This window comes from Pithys albifrons, chromosome 23 (assembly GCF_047495875.1).
Source record: "Pithys albifrons albifrons isolate INPA30051 chromosome 23, PitAlb_v1, whole genome shotgun sequence".
NCBI lineage: Eukaryota > Metazoa > Chordata > Aves > Passeriformes > Thamnophilidae > Pithys > Pithys albifrons.
Genome location: NC_092480.1, coordinates 105,463 through 124,790, shown reverse-complemented (window position 1 = coordinate 124,790; position 19,328 = coordinate 105,463). Strand labels below are relative to the sequence as shown.

At 47.4% G+C, this 19,328-nt stretch overlaps 1 protein-coding gene and 3 non-coding genes across 4 annotated transcripts; all 4 read right to left on the bottom strand.

The window, feature by feature from the left end:
- Window positions 1–11,891: 11,891 nt before the first annotated feature.
- Window positions 11,892–17,660, bottom strand: HSPA8 (heat shock protein family A (Hsp70) member 8). Its single transcript, XM_071576193.1, has 9 exons — window positions 17,566–17,660; window positions 16,471–16,680; window positions 15,801–16,006; window positions 15,564–15,716; window positions 14,370–14,925; window positions 13,870–14,072; window positions 13,372–13,570; window positions 12,865–13,097; window positions 11,892–12,373 (listed from the first exon to the last, which is right to left on the bottom strand). The coding sequence occupies exons 2-9, from the start codon at window positions 16,673–16,675 to the stop codon at window positions 12,188–12,190; spliced, it is 1,941 nt and encodes a 646-aa protein (XP_071432294.1). The 5' UTR covers window positions 16,676–16,680; window positions 17,566–17,660; the 3' UTR covers window positions 11,892–12,187.
- On the bottom strand, window positions 12,701–12,797 carry LOC139682273 (small nucleolar RNA SNORD14). The gene has a single exon (XR_011699620.1). It is a non-coding gene; the product is annotated as a small nucleolar RNA SNORD14 (small nucleolar RNA).
- LOC139682275 (small nucleolar RNA SNORD14) lies at window positions 13,652–13,748 on the bottom strand. The gene has a single exon (XR_011699622.1). It is a non-coding gene; the product is annotated as a small nucleolar RNA SNORD14 (small nucleolar RNA).
- Window positions 14,148–14,238, bottom strand: LOC139682274 (small nucleolar RNA SNORD14). Its single transcript, XR_011699621.1, has one exon. It is a non-coding gene; the product is annotated as a small nucleolar RNA SNORD14 (small nucleolar RNA).
- Window positions 17,661–19,328: the final 1,668 nt, after the last annotated feature.

Genomic DNA, 19,328 nt, shown 5'->3' with positions numbered 1-19,328 from the left:
TCAATTCCTTATCCATGAAGTGTGTGTGTGTATATATAGATATATATATATATATATAGATATGTATATATATATGTATATATATAGATATGTATGTATATGTATACACACACACTCTGTGTGCTTTAGTTCCTTATACATAAAACATTTAGATATATGATCCCTATGCTTCAGTTCCTCATATGTGAAGTATCTTTATATTTATATATAATAGCTTGAGTCTGTGCTTCAGTTTCTTACATATGAAGCATGAACATATTTATAGATATTACGTATCAGTTCCTTATATATGAAGCATATCCATCACATATTTAATACATAAATATATATAAATAGGCCACAGGTACTCTGTACTGTCCATCCTCGGCCTCACGATTTAACTCCACACTTTTTCATGGCTCTGAACTGCAGAAGAGTTGCCACAGAATAATTGGTGTTGCCTGAAACCACAGCAAAAGACCTGCAAAAGACATTTAAATTAATCTGGAGGCCTTGGAGTTCCTTCCTCTCTTTGACAAAAGCTTCATGTGTGCCCTCTTGGAAGCAGGCAGGGCATGGAACACAACTGAATCCACCCTTTTTTAATGTTTTAATCCGCTTTCCCTGTGGCAACAGGAATTGCTGATGTACCCGTGACCTGGCTGAGCACAACATGAGATTTCAGAGCCACAAACGCCACCAAGGTGTCTCTGCAGGGGTTATAAATGAAGACAGAAATTGAAATGTGAGCCTAAATCAAGCTAGATTATAACCCCAACAGAGACAAGAGGGATGAAGCTGCCCCAAGCAGCACTTGTGGGACTGGCAGAGCTCCCTCAGGCCCCTTCCCTGCACTTCCCAATGGCAAGTTTGACATCCCGACTGTTGAATCCGCTCAGATTCCTGCCCCCATAATCACCAAAATTTTTACATTCTCTACATCAACAACACCAAACTAATCTCAAGTTTTGTTCTGTAGCACAAAGCAACACCCTCCTATTTTCTCAGAAGGAAAAGTCAGGATGATTTTACAATTCCCACGGAAAAGCAACGTCTGACTGCTGACCTCATCCCCTCGCAAAGCAGCGATGGCTCTGAAGTTTGTGTAGAGTTCTTTGAGAAGAGTTTATGAGCCTCAAAAGGTGTTTTCAGGTTTTCTAAGTCTATCTTGTGAGCTAGTGGAAGATCCTGCCCTTTGCTGTCAGCCTAGACAAGTTTGTCTCAATCATCATCCAGAAAAATAATAAAGATAAATTTAGTTTTTGTATAAGAAGACCCCATTCCACACACTTTAGAAGCCCTCCTGACTATGCAGTATTGACTATGCATTTTCTGATTAAGAAATAAGTAAATAAATCAACAAACAAACCCAAACTTCCAGAGGAAAATTAGCCACCAGCATTTGCCACGTGAGTCAGGTCGAGAAGTTAAGGACCTTTCTGTGAATAAAGCAACACACCAGGTCAGCCCCAGCTTTTAATGCTGAAAGGAGGTCCAAGAAACAGAAGAAAACCCATCATTTTGATTACCTCATCCCTTTTCCTCTAACTATTCACCCCAGAGGACATTGTTAACATATAATAACTGGGCATGTCAGAATCAATTAGGCAACTCTTAATAAAGCAGATGCTGCCATTGTGAGGACCAAGTGTGGGTGCAGGAAGGGCCTCGGCACAGCCCAGCCTGAGCAGATATGATGCTAATTGAATTCTTGCTGGCAATTTTTCACCCCTAAATGAACAAGAAAGAGAGGAATCTTGGAGTCTCATCTGTTTAGCTTGTGAACAAAAAATTGTTTTCAAGTCCAGCAAATGAGCAAACTAATCCACAGGGATGTTTAGCAGCAGGGCCTTCTTTAAAACAAACAACACCCCAAGACCCGGAGATGGTGACATTGGGTTGTGTCCTGTTCTCACCATACCAGCAGGGTTCAGGGACTTTGTTATTTTGTTTAATCTTAAGGAAACTGAGCATTTCTGCAGTTTTAACTTTGCCAGAAGCTGGAGATCCCATGTGAGACAGCAGAAGGTCTTCCCAGGCTGCCTTTGGCACATCAGCTCCCACTTGCACCAAGATGGCTTCAAGGAGGCTCTGACAGCACAAATATTTCAAAGAAGGACTTAATTAGACCCTGGGCACCTGCATTGAAAGCTGCTCCTCTCCACACCCCTTTACAGACAAACCCACATCTAGAACCTGCCTCTTACACCCACCAACTCTTTCCTTTTTCCCTTTGTAAGGATGTTGGGAGAGGGAAGTTCAGCTCCAAACCCTGGTGTTTAAACCCAGTCAGAACCTGGTGTTTAAACCTGAAACAGCCTCTGGCCACTGAGCAGCTGGAGGTACCAGCAGGCAGGAAATTTTGGATGCTCTGGGATCTGCTTGACAGTGCTCAGCATGTTGTCAGCCAAAAAGGAGAAAAGAGACCAGTTCTCAAGTTAAACCTGACTAAAGTCAAGGTGAGGACTCCCACAATGCTGCATCAGCTGGAACATAAATTCCAGGGTTAAACCAGCTGGGTATTATTTTTGGTCTGACAGCCTCATTTTTTATCACTTCTGGCACAAAAGAGCAGATTTCTCTTCTTCATAGTTATCAGTGAATAATTAAGTCTCCTTATGCTGAGAATGTCTTTTAAATTAAAATATTTTCCATTTGATTTTTGTTAGCTGCTAAATGAAAACTGGGGAAAAAAGGCTAATTGCAGCTATGCTAATTAAGCTGCTACAATAACCCATAATTATGCCCATATTTATCACCTTTGTGCTGGCTACTTTAACCTGTTGTGATTTTTAAGTACTGTTGGGGGCTTTAAAGTGCCATCCTGCATCCCCTGGTCTGGGTAGAATTTGAATTGAAGGTGTGGAAACAAACTCTGTGAACCTTTAATTGGGGTAATTTAGGAGGCAATTTATTAGCAGCCAGCCTAGGTCAGAGAGCTGGGCTGGGTTTAAGTACATTTAGGTGACTCTCAGTGTATTTTAATAAAGAGAAATTGCAGCACTGCTGCTGAGCAGCACAAACTTGGCCTTTTTTTCCTCAAAAAACTGGGAGCAAGGCTGAAATCCAGCCAGAGCAAACTGCATGAGATGCCAGCCCTTTTTTAAGGGGGGAGTTGTGGTTGTATCTTACTCTCACATGCTGGAGGAAGATGTACATGTTGCAATGGAAGTCCTTTTGTTCACTCCAGAGCACCTGCTTTAATGGACACACAAATGGGTTTACAGGGGAAAAGCCTCTCCCAGACTGGTATTTGCTAAATTCTATCTGTGCTGACTGCAAGGGAGAAAAAAAATCTCTTTCCCTTTTATGCCTCAAAAATCCAGAGGAGCTGTTGGCTTTCCCAGGAAAAACCCAGTTGCCAGAGCTCCCTTGAGATCCCTCTGCAGAAAAACCCTTCCCTGGTGCCTTCCTCTGCAGGAAACCTGAGGGCTCAAAGGGTCCTGTGGTGTAAAACTGCAAAATAGGGGGGGGTTGCTGCTAAAATGTTCATATTTCACATGCCAAGAGAGATGTGGTTACATGAATGACTTCATTCCTCAAGGCACTGCCAGACTTTAACCCTGTTGAGTCAAAGAGCTTTCCCAGGAGAAGAGAGGAGAGAAAGAAAGGGAAGGGCAGTCTGCCTTTCCCAAGAGGAAACCTCCCAGACTAAACCACCAGGCTCCCTTGGCTCCTCCAAACACCCAAGCAAGGTGGCCTTTGATATCCAGACCCTTTATTAAGACCCTTTTCTTTCTTCCCTCCATCACTTGCTTTTCCTCCCTGTGGCTTTATATGAAGGGATGTGCTTTGGGGTCTGGGTCTCTCAGAACATGGGGCAGGGTGTGGTGACCCTGGAAAACCATCCATTCATGGGCACAAAAAGTTTGTGTCTTTCTGGATGGATCAACTCTCCCCTGATAGATTCTGGGAGCTGAAATACAATGAGGAGACAGGGAAGTACTTTGTGCACTGCAAACCAAAACCAGATGAAAAATTGAAATTAAATATGCAGTGAGAGAGCAAATGTGATCAAATAAATTGTCTTCTAATAAAGCAAACTAGAGTCAATTAAATTGGTGGGGTCATCAGTCTTTTGAGGACAAAATATAGAATATCCTGAGTTGGAAGGGAGCCAAAAGGAACATTGAAGTCCAACTCTTGGCCCTGCACAGGACAACCCCAAAGTTCTAAATAAGCCCCACAGACTTCAGCAGAATCCAAGCAGTGTCACATCATTCATCAGTTGTGAAGCTCATGGTAAGAGATGAAAATTAAAGAGAAATAAGGGGTGTGATCTTTGCACTAAACCCACTGTCTTTGTGGAAATAGTGGAAGCAAGGAAAGAAGGAATTTGTTAAATCAAGTCATTTTACTGCTCTGAAATAGGGGGAACCCAGGACTAACCACACTTATGAGTCCATTCAGAGCTGATTTATTCCTTGAGACTACAGAGACAAAATCAAGCCATTAAAAGCTTTTAAAAGCTTTTATGCAACAAACTTAAAAATATCCATTGCTGACAGATGCAAGTTGTCAATAAGGAATTTAAGAACTCAGTATGAAGAGTGGAAAGAGTGCAAAGCCTTGATAAACATCTCAAATTGGGTCTTACTCAGTGGGAAACAAGTAGTTTAGAGTGGTAATTGTAAAGGGCATTTTACATTGAATCAATCACATGAAAATCTTTTAAACCCTTTCTAAAAAGAGACCTTTTTAAGTTAACAGGTGATTTTAATTGGAACCATAGGACTTGCATCACAGGAGGTGTGCAGGGGGGTTGCTGAGGGATTTTTTTTTTAGCATTCAATATAGGGCAAAATCGATACACTTCCATCAGGATTTGAACTCCTAGAGTCTTGCAAGTTGAATAGTGTAGCCAAGCAAGAATTACAGTTTGCTTTGGGCTTGTAAGGATTTTTCTAGCAATTAAATATGTCTCTCTCACAACTTCTTAATTGTGAAAGGTGCAAGAGAATTTATCAAGACTTAGTTGCTTAGGGTAATTAATTTCTTTTAGTCAGTATCTTCTGCCATAACCTACTATAGAACTATTTTAGAGGTACTTTACCTAGAGAGAGGATGTCCAACATCCCAGCTGACACAATCAAAAGCAGTAATTGCATGTAAGCAGAATTTTACTTAAAAATTCCTTTTCCAGTTTCTTCACAGCCCTAAAGGATGCTCTGCGGAATTACCAGCAGCAGGCAATGCCTGTGAAGGTGAGGGACAAATGCCACGAGCACAAAACCTTCTCTCTAAATCAAATGACACTTTTGGCCATTGCTTTTTAGAGCTGGTAAATTCCTTCTCTTCCCAATGTTCTGCAATCCACCAAATCCAGCACTGTCTGCCCTGTAGGGTGTGATGCAGGAACACCAGCTCTCTGCCTGGGAGGAGGAGAGGGAAAACCAGGGGCAGGAATGACACTCACTCCCCAGGTAAAGGATTGGAATTTGTTCCTCTACAGAATCTTGGAGGCAGACATTAACTGGGTTGACCTGTGGATCCTTTATTCCTCAAAAATAAACTTCAAATTTGAGTTTCACCTCCTAAAAGCCAGAGGGAAATGCCTGGTTTGTCTCATCCCAACGGCGAGAGCTGAGATCCAAGGGGAGTGGAGCAGCAGAACTGGCAGAAAATGCATCACACAACCTGCATTTTCTTCTCAGCTTTGGGTGGAAAAAATACTTCAGCTGGGCACTGAGTAGATCCACAGAATAAACACAGCAAGAGAGCAAGCACAGCTTGGCTGATCCAGCCACCATCTCGCAGCAGTGTCTGCAGCTCCTGGGATTTTACTGTGATCTTTGCAAGAGACAATGCAGGCTCCTTAAAGCAACCCTGGAGTTACACCCCGATGTTAGCCCTAAGAAATAAAGGTGTTCAAAGCCTCTGAAAGAAGCATTGAAACCTCTTGGGTGTGAGGAAACAAAAAGCCTGGCAAAATAGCCTGGCTGGCTGAGTGATAGGAGGCACAGCACCAAGGATGGGGCTCCCCAACACCTTCCCTCCCTGACCTGTAAGGAGTGAAGCCAGCAAGGCTGAACACCTGAGGCATTGCCATCAGTATATTTATTTTACGGAAGTGTTTGGGTCATGGGAAACATGAAACCCCCGAAGTATAAACAGCACATATTCCCTGGAATTGTTCAAGGCCAGGTCGGACAGGTTCTGGAGCAACCTGGTCTGGTGGCAGGTGCCCCTGTCAGTGGTAGGGGTTGGACTAGGTGAGCTGTAAGGTCCCTTCCAACCCAAATCATTCTGGCATTCTGTACTACAGGGGTGGTTTGAATCCCTCCTGCCCTTCCCTATCCCTGCAGTGACTTCCTTGCCCTCACACACAGAGCAGGGGAGAGGAGACAGCAGCAATGTAGCCCCCTCATCCTCAGCATCAGACCCTCCCTTCCTCCCTGGAATTGCTGTGCTTCTGCTGGAGACCGAGTGATTAGTGTGAGTGTAAAGTTATGGAGTGAGAGATCCAATCATAGGCACAACTCCAGCCCTGCACAGGCCTGTCTGAAAGAGTAAGTGTTCCACAGTTTTTTCGTGCCTGCAACAATCTACACAAATAGGCTTTTAAATTAAGCAGTGATTTGGAATATAAGTGAGTGCATTTAAGCCACTAAGAGATGGAAAGATCCTAATGGCTGAAATATTTGTCATATCACAAATAAACTGGCTGTATGGGGAGCTACTAATATAACTAATTTTTACCAAATCCTTCACTGCTCTGTGACAGAAAATGAGGTCAGCATAGGTTGAGGCAACACCAAATGAGCAGCTGCCAGGAGGCAGCACAGAATACTGATAAAGGACTGTGTTGCCTGCCCACAGAAACAGGAATCAGTTTGTTCAAATTAAGATATAGCTTTTCCAGAGCATCCAGGGTTTTAATGGAAAGGTGCCAATGAATACAGGCTTTCAACAGATTCAGAACACAAGTGCATTCCAAGGTATTTCCTCCTGACACCCCCAGGCCTGGGCTCATCCCATTTTATCCATGTTTTAATCGTGTGTGATTTTGGAAGGCACTGGGGTGCCAGAGAGGGCAGGAGGTGCCCTGGGGCAGCTGGTGAGTCCATGGGATTCCTACAGTTCCTCTGGAGTTTTCCAGTTATGGGAATTAAACCCTGACTTAATCTGTCACTCACAAGAAGGAAAAGTGAAATGAAGAGGAATTTGGAGGACTTGGCCCACTTTAATAAAGAAAAAACAACACCAAAGCCCACAGAGATGGTGCTTGGCAGTGCCTGAAGCAGCTCTTGCACTTCTAGGGATTGAGGAGTCCCCCAAAATCACCCAGTTTCTGTCAGTACAAGGTGCTCTAAGCTGCCATGTGGAGGATAATATATCCAGGGAAGAGGGAAATGCTCCATGTCAGGGCTTCAACAACAGCCTGGGTATTTCCTGCTGTGCTCTAAAGTCTGTCTCAAACATTTGGGGCCAACTGGGATGCAGTCACAGCCTGGATATACGAGAAAAACAACAGAATTGTTTTCATTCTCAGAAAGAAACCAAGTATACTTTGGAAGGGGAATTTTCTCCCTCCTTTACAGGCATGAGCAGTTTCTCTGAATAAGGGGAAGCTTTTGGTCATAATTTTCCCTAAATCCCAAATGAACGGAAAACAGCAAGTAACTCTGTTGGACAAGTGGGAAACTGAGGCACAAAACGTCTTCCATAAAATCATAGAATCACAGAATACCCTGAGCTGGAAAGTACCCACAAGGACCATTGAGTCCAACTCATGGCCCTGCACAGACACCTAAACAAGCCCCCCTTGTCCCTAAGAGTGCTGTCCAAACGCTCCAGGAGCTCTGTCAGCCTTGGCGCTGTGACCACTGCCCTGGGGAGCCTGTTCAGTGCCCAAACACTCTCTGGGGGGAAGAACTTTTGCCCAATACCCAACCTAATCCTCCCCTGACAAGGCTCCAGCCATTCCCTCAGGTCCTGTTATAAGGGAAGAGACTGTCTTCACCATGGCTGCCTGAGAGTGATCCCACCATGGCAAAAACAGATCAGAGAAGGGAACAGGGCATACAGTTTTCATTTGGGGTGATAGTTAATTCAGATTTGCCCATATTTAACCCCAGCTTGCTGTGCCACATCAGAGGGGCTCTCCTGGTATCAATGCACAGGGAGCTTTGGCAGGGGAACAGCTACCCCTTGGGAGCATCAGCCAATTTAAGAGAAGTAAACTCAACACGGATTAGCAATAAAACTTAAAACTTGCTACACTTCCTAAAAGGAACAGTAGAATGGTTCATATTTGATAACCATTAAATGGTTTAATGAAATAATTATAAGCCAGACTCCTGAGCCCAGCCAGGATCAATAACTATGAGCTCTAAGCAACAGCATGACCTGAGTTCTGCTATTTTCCCAGTGCTGCCCAGCAGGCAGAGTGTGCGACCACAAATGAAATTGACTGGCAAGTTGCATTAAAACACCCCCATCAAGGGCAATCATGGATTAAAGGCCACTGTGGCACTGCAGTGGGCTCATCAATACTCTTTATTTTCCGCATCACCCCCAATTTTGCCACCCTCCCTCCCACTATTGGTGGGAGTCGATGTGCTGTCGATGCCTGGTGCTGGCAGAAGCTGCATTAATGCAGGCTCACAAAAGCAGGGCACATGGCATTATCACTTCACTCACTTTCAAATTACAGCCTAATGCTGTCTCCAGGCAGCCTGTGACGCGTTAACACTATGTGTGGTTTGCTGGTGCCCAGCTAATATTTCATGGCTAAAGATTTGCAGCCGAGATTTGACGACCAAAATAAACCACCACCCAGTGGGAAATCAATCCCAATAAAGAAAGTTGGGCATTGGAGGAAAATCGACAGGAAAGGAACGATGAGGATGATGTGGAAGTGGGGAAGAAGAGCAGGAAAGGTGTGAGGGGAGAAGGAGGGCTGCTGAGTCCCTGTATCTGCTGAATAAAGGCAGTGGGAGAAATAAATCAAATAAATCCAGTGACGGGGCAGAGGTGATGAGAAAAACAATACAAGTACCTGCACTTATACTGTAAAAACAATACAACGTACTCACTTGTGCAGGTACTGACTTGTACAGGTGTTCTCATACAAGCACCTGCTCTTGCTCCCAGGTACAGGCTTAGGTGCCCTGTTGCTGCTTTTAAATGTCAAAGAATCCCCCCCGACACATGAAATGCAGGTGGACACACCCAGAAAAATGTTTTATTTTGGTGGATATGCTTTATTTTCTGCTGAAGCTTCTAAACCAGCCCATCACAGCTGTACCTGTGCCCTCCTCTACCACAGGCTGTGTCACCCTCACTTCCCCATAGGGCTGGGCAGCCCTATGTAGCCTGGCAAAGGAAAGCCTTGATCCACTGCTGGCCTGTTAATCCTTGCTTGTCCCAGCCCCAGGGCCTGTGCATTGACTACGTTCCCCAGCAAACGCTCTGGGCTTTCAGCTGGAACAGTCACAGAGTCAATCCTGTGATGGAAAACCAGTCCCTTGACTAGAGAGAGGAGGCAAGTGCTGTGGCTCAGCACTGAGCAGGCTCTTGGATTCCCATTTTAGCTGCATTTTGCCTTCACACAAAGTTCTCCTATAATGGGAATTTCAAATCACAGCTATGATTTTTTACACAGGTATTTTTTTGGCCCCTTCCTTGTAACCAGTTGTTCCCACCCATCACCCAGTTCCCACCTTTCCTGAGGTGTTTTTAGGTTTTTTTGTGTGTGGGGAGGAGTTCTAAGGACTATTTGAAAGAGTTAAGACCTTTGTAGTTGCTGTTGGATAAGGAATTCCCTTTTCTACAAGGCAGGAAAAAGCAGCACAGCTTGGTTAACAGTCCTTAAGGCCACCCCAGAACATAAACCTAAATTTGCTCACAAAACACAAGTGTTTAGCACCCATAAATGCCTTTCAATAACACTCTTCTTTAAGAAACAGTGAAAGCTTTTCAAAGCTCCTTTTCTTTGCATTTTGTGGTATGTGAAGGAAACAAACTCTCGATTTTACTTTGAATTGGATTTTATTAATAAAGGAAAACTGAATGTTTATAAAGAAAAGGAATGGAAATACCTCAAAGTCAAGAGCTCCAATAGGCCCCATATAACTTAAAAACAGCTCCCCTATTTTGCAGGCAACTCCTCAGGTTCCTCTGTCACCATTAATGTAAAATCTTGAAAGTTTGACATTGTTTTCACTCACTTATTCACAGACACTGCCTGTGTCAAGCACTGCTGTGGCTGCAGAACTTCACAGCAGCCCCTTCTGCCCCCTCGGGGTCCCACAGCCCCCGGTCAGACCCTCAGATTGTACCTGTGATTGTTCAGGGTTTACACTGTGAAACCTCCTCCCTGAGCCTCACCAGGCTGGCGGGTTTTGAAGCACAGCTCTGTCAGCTCCCAGCAAAATGCCCTGTGAGAACCATGCTGACTTAACCCACTGGTTCCAAACACCACTTTGCAAACCCCATTTCCATTTATGTCCCTTAGGGCAACAAAAGCATTGCACACTATTAATGGGAGGTGCTGCTATGGATCCAATTAAATGCTGTAAATATTTTGGAGTGATAGAATTCAAAACCTAGAGGGGCAACCAAAAAAGGTACCTCTGTGCTATTCCATGGTCGGGTGCTGCTATCTGGTGGCCCAGCATCAGCAGTGGCCCCAGCTCCCCAAAGTAAAAGGCATTTAAACCCTGCAGTGCAACGCTGATTTCCCTCCCCATTTTGTGGGATCAATTAATGTTTTGGTTATTCCACTAATTATTACTAGGGAATTTTAAGAGCTGGCAGTGCAGAGGGTGTTGCAGTCAGCAGGCACAGGCAGCCAGGGGACACTGAGGGACAGTCCTGTCACAGTCCTATGCCAAGGGCACCTGGGACAGCTGAATTTGGTTATAGTGGTGTGTGTTCAGGGCTGTGTTTGGGATTTGTGATGAAAACAGGGATGATCACCCAGCGATGGGTCAGTTCGTGCTAAGCACGGCTTGCAGAGAGGCCTGATCTCACACTATGAGTGTAGGCTGGGGATGCACAAACAAGGAGCTGGGAGGGGGCACAGCCACGACAGGTGACCCTCAAGGGATATCCCAGACCACATGGGGTCATGCTTAGTAGAGAGCTGGAGGAAGCAGAAAGGGGAAACAGTGATGGAATGTCTTCCCTAGTCAGCACCAGATGTGATGGAGCCTGGCTGATCACCTTTCCTGCAACAATGGGAAGTGAGGAATAAATTCCATTTTGCATTTATTTTTGTCAAGCCACAGGCTCTCTCAGCATGCCCGTGGCCTCAAGTGCCACATACAGCTCCAGCACAAGCTAAAACGATGTGAAGGACAGCTGAGGAATCGGGGTTTGCCTAGTGCAGGTGTCCTCATGGAGGGGACATGGCTTCTGCTTGGGATCCCACGGCAAGATCGATAGAAACAGCTCAGAGCTGTGTTGGAGATTTAGACTTGACACAGGAAATGTTTCTTTACTGTGGGTGAGCAAACCCTGGGACGGGCTCCCAGGGGTCCAATTCCACTGCTCCAGGCTTTACTGGGAGCAGACTGCTGCCAGAGAAATATTAATACATGCCAGACAGTAGTTTTCTTAAACTTAGCAGATGTTATGGCCAATTACTGCTGAAAAAGCCACCCAAAACCACCTTCCCCACCCAGCACCACCTTCTCCAGACCTCGAGCCCTCTCCCAGACTTGCCTTTGTCTAAAGTAATGATGCTTCAGCTCTTAAATGCTTACAAAAATCAATTAGTGATGCCATTTCCTGCTTGAAGTCAATGATAACCACCTTGGAAAACACCAGCCCCCTTTTCCCTTAAGTGCAGTGTACCCCCATCAGGGTCATGCTTAAGTACCATTAATTACCCTTAAGTCTATTTTAATTTTCCCTTAAGAGTGGCCCACTAAACTTCATGTGCAAAGAAGCAAAGAGAGAGAGAGTGTGATGCCCATTAAATAGTTTTTATTCTTTAGGACATGAACTGCGCATTCCCACTTGTTACAGTACTGTAAAGTGCAATGGTATTCATTCATCTCCCTCCTGTGCACACTTTCAAGTATTTAAAATGCCCAGAAAATTTTTTCAACTTTTTTACAGCAGCTGAGTGATGGAGTTTAAATCTCGCAAAACCAATCCAGATGTGCCTACAGGTTTGGGTCCTTCACTCTACCCCCCACCAGGGGGTCGGGGGTGCTCCAACACTAAACTGCTAGTGGAATGCCATTTCCCAGTGTCCTTAGTCCACCTCCTCGATGGTTGGTCCAGAAGAGGCTCCTCCAGAGGGAGGAGCTCCACCACCTGGGAATCCTCCAGGCATCCCACCTGGCATTCCTCCAGCACTCTGGTACAGCTTGGTGATGATAGGGTTGCACACCTTCTCCAGCTCCTTCTGCTGGTGCTCAAACTCCTCCTTCTCAGCCGTCTGGAAAAGACAAGAACTCAGTTCCTGCTGCTCTCACTCCTGGACACAGTGCAGGAATGAACCAGCTCTACCTGGACTATGTATTTCAAGAATACAGGCTTATGTTTAGCCTCTGTGATTTCAACCTATGTTCACACAGCCCAACCAGGTCATATTTGCATTAGACAGACTGGAAGGTTAACTTCTTGGTCTGGCCTCAACACATCTATTACCTTGGCAATCCTCAGTCCTAAGGTCCTGTTGCAGCAACAGGAAGTTAAGACCACTCTTGGAAGCCACCCAGTGAGAGGAAGGAGGGAGAGGAAGCTACGTGCTTACAAGCTGTGGTCGCTCAGACATCCAAGGAAGGAACTTGGACCAACACAAGTCTTTCGACTTCTGGTGGAAACTACGAATGGCTTTGGAATCACTTTCATCACAGCAACCAGTGTTTCTCCTCCATCCTCCTGGATTAGCTGAGCCAGACGCCAGGAATATGGATTATGACATACCTGATTTTTGTCCAGCCAGTTGATGATTTCATTGCATTTGTCCAGGATTTTCTGCTTGTCCTCATCAGAGATCTTGCCCTGGAGCTTCTCATCTTCCACAGTTGCTTTCATGTTGAAGGCATAGGACTCCAGGGAGTTCTTGGAGGACACCTTATCCCTCTGCTTCTCATCTTCTGCCTTGTATTTTTCTGCCTCCTGCACCATCCTCTCAATGTCTTCCTTGCTCAGCCGGCCTGCAGGACACACAGGGTGGGAGTTAGAGCTCACTCTTTTTTAGTGCAGGATCACATTATTCTTAACACACTTGAAAGTTAGTCTGGGCAAGCAGAAAAGGCCCAGCACGTGCCTTCTCAGGAACTCATGAACTACTGCATTAACAAAAACCCAAGGCTCACAGCTACAAACCAATATGGAAACACCAATTACAGACAACTTTTGGTTAAAACAAAAAGCACAGTTAAGTAAGTCTTCAGTTTCCCACCCTCAAAGAACGCAGAAGGCCCTTACCCTTGTCATTTGTGATGGTGATCTTGTTCTCCTTGCCAGTGCTCTTATCCACAGCAGACACATTCAGGATGCCGTTGGCATCAATATCAAATGTTACTTCGATCTGAGGGACACCTCTGGGAGCAGGGGGGATGCCAGTCAGCTCAAACTTGCCCAGCAAGTTGTTGTCCTTAGTCATTGCACGCTCTCCTTCATACACCTAGAAAGGAAAAATAGCCAAAGTCACTAGGGTTGTCCACATAATTAAGTCTTAATAGGCTATTATCCTGAATGGACGTGGTCGCTCAGACATCCAAGGAAGGAACTTGGACCAACACAAGTCTTTCGACTTCTGGTGGAAACTACGAATGGCTTTGGAGTCACTTTCATCACAGCAACCAAGTATTTACTGACTGCAAGGACACACCCAGCTCTGGCCTAGGTGTTACTGCAAGAACCGAGTGTCTTATTCCCTGAGGGCACTATCACCTTCACCTCAGCCCAGAACTCTTTGCTTACCTGGATCAGTACTCCAGGCTGGTTGTCAGAGTAAGTCGTGAAAGTCTGAGTCTGCTTGGTGGGGATGGTGGTGTTGCGCTTGATCAGGACTGTCATGACACCTCCAGCTGTCTCAATACCCAGAGACAGGGGAGTCACATCCAGCAGCAGCAGGTCCTGTACATTCTCAGACTTGTCTCCAGACAGAATAGCAGCCTGCACAGCTGTGAAGAGAAAGAGTACGTATTACAAGCCCCACTACAACACATACACTGCACACTCTAAGTTATGCACATGGCTCGCTCAGACATCCAAGGAAGACTTTGGCCATCATTAGTAGACTTCTGGTGGAAACTACGAATGGCTTTGGAATCTAATTCATCATTGCAAGCATTAGGATCACTACTGCTTTGAAAAGCTTTAGGGACTCAGTGAGACTTCAGCACTAAGCCTTCAGCTCAGGGAACACATAGCTTGTACCACACCACATCCCACAGCTGTGGCACGTGAATTATAGTTACCTGCACCATAAGCCACAGCCTCATCAGGATTGATGCTCTTGTTGAGCTCCTTGCCGTTGAAAAAGTCTTGCAGTAGCTTTTGGATTTTCGGGATGCGTGTGGAGCCGCCCACGAGGACAATGTCATGGATCTGGGACTTGTCAAGTTTGGCGTCGCGCAGGGCCTTCTCCACGGGGTCCAGGGTGCCGCGGAACAGGTCTGCATTGAGCTCCTCAAAGCGGGCCCTGGTGATGGACGTGTAGAAGTCGATGCCCTCATAGAGGGAGTCGATCTCGATGCTGGCCTGGGTGCTGGAGGACAGGGTGCGCTTGGCGCGCTCGCAGGCGGTGCGCAGGCGGCGCACAGCACGCTTGTTCTCGCTGATGTCCTTCTTGTGCTTGCGCTTGAACTCGGCGATGAAGTGGTTCACCATGCGGTTGTCGAAGTCCTCCCCACCCAGGTGGGTGTCTCCTGCCGTGGACTTCACCTCAAAGATGCCGTCCTCGATTGTCAGGATGGACACATCAAAGGTGCCACCTCCCAGATCAAAGATGAGGACATTCCTTTCAGCACCCACCTGGAGAAAAGATCAGTTTTCATTAATTTATCACACAAGGCTAAATAACGATGCCTTAACATCTGTTTGCATGTAATTAAATGCACTTTAAGGGGCATAAAATCTGAAGACATGCCCTCTACCTTACTAACTAGCCAGAGAAATTTTCTTTCAATTTAGGCAACAATACCTCTTTTTCCAGAAGATTTCACTTTGAGAAGATTAAGTTTTAATCTTCAGTTAAGCTTTAATGTTTTGCTTAACAAGACTTCCTCCCTAAGAAAAAAACCCCTTTTTGGAAAGTAGTTGCATGTTTCTTTCTAACTACACTGCAGAGACAGCTGCAGCCTCTCTCTGGTGTGAAGAGAGATAAAACCCTCTCTCTTTACAGGCCTTAGCTTCAATGAGGGCCAGGCAGGGAGGACAGAGAAGAGCCCTGAGAAAGAGAACAGCAGAACCTTTCGGTGAGGCCCAGTGCTTTGCTGCTGGTGCAGGTTTTCTGTTAAGTTTTCAGCGTTTCCCACTTTCAAATAAAACTTCTTGATTCTTTCCACTGCCTTAGCATTTTGGGCAGCACCTGCCTGTTGTATCTTACCACACACCCCACCTACTGCTGATTTAACAACTTCACTGTCTGGCCACCAGTGAGCACTCTGTACCTTTTTGTCCAGTCCATAGGCAATAGCAGCTGCTGTGGGCTCATTGATGATCCGCAATACATTCAGGCCTGCAATGGTTCCAGCATCTTTTGTAGCTTGACGCTGAGAGTCATTGAAATAGGCTGGGACAGTCACCACTGCGTTAGTAACAGTCTGAAAAACAGCAACCAAACAGCTCAGTTATCCACGTCAGATACTCAGAATTACTCGTTACAGTCTTTCACTCCTAAACCTCACCTTTCCCAGATAAGCTTCTGCAATTTCCTTCATTTTGGTTAAAACCATGGAAGAAATTTCTTCTGGGTAGAAACTCTTTGTCTCGCCTTTGTACTCCACCTGCACCTTGGGTCTGCCAGCATCGTTCACTACAGTGAAGGGCCAGTGCTTCATGTCAGACTGGACCACAGAGTCATCAAACCTGCGCCCAATCAACCGTTTTGCATCTGGAAAACAGGATTTGACCACGTTAATATTGCATTCATTCACTACTAAAAATGTGAAATTCCTCCACTAAAATGTCAAAGACCCTGGAACGCTACCCTGAGCCTGGAATTACTGCTGCCTTGTCAAGGTCCAGGTGCAGGCACTGAGTTGCCACCTCTTGGATATGCACAAATTCAGAGGCATCACCTCAAAAATGCTGCTGCTATACCACAAACCACAGCGTGAGACACACTTAAGTCAAGGCCACTTAATACAAACTACCAGGAAAACCTGAAGCAAGTGAAGTTTTCAGCTCTACATTAACGTAAATTTAATTAATATTAACCTATTTTTATTAGACTAAAAACAAATTAAGCATCTGCATTTCCAAATGCAAGCTTCAAATCTGGTATTAATAATTATTACAGCCATGTAACATCTCTGCCTAGCTCCCATATATAGTCTGCCAGTCCTGCAGCCTTACCAAAGACTGTGTTGGTTGGGTTCATGGCCACCTGGTTCTTGGCAGCATCTCCAATTAGCCTCTCTGTGTCTGTGAAGGCCACATAGCTCGGTGTGGTCCTGTTACCCTGGTCATTAGCAATGATCTCCACCTTCCCATGCTGGAACACACCAACACAGGAATAGGTGGTGCCAAGATCGATCCCGACAGCTGGTCCCTTCGACATCTTTCCTGAAAAACAAGAAAATAGGAACAATTTAACTAGAAGGGAAGAATTAGTGACGGCTGCCCAGAGAAGCTGTGGCTGCCCAATCCCAGAAGTGTTTAAGGCCAGGCTCGAGCAACCCGGTTTGCTGAAAAGTCTTGCTGCCCATGCCAGGTTACAATGATTTTTAAGATTCCTTCCAACCCAAACCGCTCTGCTATTGCAGGGTGATCCCTTGAATCCCATTCCCGTTGCCCCACGTGGCTCCAGGAGCACACCGGTTGCATTCCCCGTCTCCGCCGCTTGGCGGCTCCCCTCACCACCACGTGGCGCCGGACTACAAGTCCCGGCGTGCTCCGCGCCGCCTAACGAGGCGGGGGTGGGGGGGGCCGGGGGCTGCCGGGAAGTTGAGTCCCCGCCGGGCGGGCCCTTATGCTGGCAGAGCCCCAGCCCCGTGCGGCTCCGACCCCCCTGCGCCCCCTTCCCCCTCCCCACATCCCACACGTGGCCGTTTTCCACAGCCGCTCTTTCCTGTCCGCCCCAAGCACTACACATTTCCCAGCGCGCCCGCGCACGACCCCAGACGGCCCTTCAGCAAAGCACCGTGAGCGCCGCGCCTCCTCCCGCCCTCCCCCTCCCGCCCAGTTCTCCTGAAACGCGGGGGGGGGGGAAGCCAGCGGAAAGGCCGCCTGTAGAAGAGGTTTAAGGGAAAAACGGCCAAGCATCACAGTAGAAGAGCAGCGCAGAAGCCAAAACCGCAGCTGCCCCAGCCATCCCAGCCCCATCCCACAGCGAAAAACCCGCAAAAGGTACAAAATCACCTCCACCCCCCCCAAGCTGGGCCAGAACTCCCTTCTCCGCCGCCCGCCCCACGCAGCCGTGTCCCTCCTCGCCTCCCTCCGCGCCGTTACCCGTAATCCGGCCCGGTCTCCTCTTGCACACAGAACACGAGCTCCGCTGAACTCCCCTTAGCCGAATGCCCAGCGCCCGGCGCGCCGCACTTTTATACCAGCCCAGAACCTTCCAGAAGGCCACGCCTCTCCTGCACCGTTCCAGCCAATCAGCGCGCAGATCCCGCCCAGCTGCGGGTCGGTGATTGGTCGGCCACCTGCGTGACGCGCGCCGGAAGGGGGCGTTGCCCGCCGCCCAGCCCCGCGTTCTCGAACCTTCATGCGCTTTCCCCGCGCCCCCCCCAACATCCTCGAGCGGGGCGGGGCCTCCCGCGAGCAGCGACCAATCAGAGCCCTGCCTTCGGCCGCGCGCAGATGACGACACGGGATGCAAGGCCGGGGAGGGGGAACAGCGAGGAGGCGACAGCCAATCGGAACGCGGCGCGCCGGGGTTCATTTGCATATTTCGTAATGGGGCGGGGAATGGCCAATCGGAGCGCGGGGCTGTGGGTCATTTGCATAGAGAGCGGCGGGGGAAGGACAATGGCGGGGCCGGGGGGCAACATGGCGGCGGCAGCGGGGCCGGAGCGCGCAGAGATCCGGGGGGTTAATGGGCGTTAAAAGTGAAGGGATCACATGTCCCCGAGACCCCTCTGTGGCCCCAGAAATCCCTCCTGCTCCCCCCGGAATGGCAGCGTTCCGTGCTGCTGTGCTCGCAGCCGCTGCCTCACCCTCAGCGTTCCCACAGTGCGTGCTCAGTGAATCTCCCAGTGCAATAATCACTATTCTCCGTGTTCCCATCAGCAAGGCAAAAGCACGCTCCCAAATTTATCCCCACGCCCTTTTTCTCCCCCAGGAAACTCTGGTGTTCTGCGGCGACAAAAGTTTCCACAGAGCAAAATCCCTTTCAGTGTCTCCCTGTTCCAGCCTGAGCATTCTCACCCATCAGCAGCTCCAGACCACGCCAAGGCACCGGGGTCACTCCTTGGCGTGTCCCGGCTCTGCTCCCTTGCAGCTCTTAGCAGGGATTATTTCTGTGGCAGGGTGCAAAACTGGCTGTCACACATCCCTTGGGATCAAGGGAGCACATGGACACCACACAGGCACTGGGATGGTGCCATGGCCTGAGGCTGGAGCGGGTCAGGAATCACCTGAGGTCAGGAATCACCTGAGATCAGGCTCCACAGGCCTGTGAACTGAATCCAAGGTTGACACGGCACAAAGAGCGAGCGGAAAAGTCAGGCAGTCACCGGGAGGAGGGAACACAAAAATCAGGCGCTGGCCAGGCTCTGTGACACAGGAAAAGAAACTTCTGCAGTCGGGTAAGAACTGCACAAAAAGACATTTGTGGTGCTCTTTGTTTGGCTTTATATGAAAACACTGCTCGTAAAACCCCAACACAGACACAGACACACAGACACAAATACACACAGACACAGACACACACTCACACACACACAGACACAAATACACACAGACACACACACAGCCACTCACACACACACAGACAGACACACACACACAGACACAGACACACACACACAGACACAGACAGACACACAGACACAAATACACACAGACACACAGACACACACACAGCCACTCACACAGACACAGATGCACACTCACAGACACACACACACACACACACAGACACACACACACACACACACACACACACACACTAACTCGGGTGCAGAAGCTTAGAGAGAGGAAAGGGAAAGGGTCTCATGCCATGGAGTGCTGTTGCTCTCCTGTTCTTTTAAAGATAAGAGCACACAGTG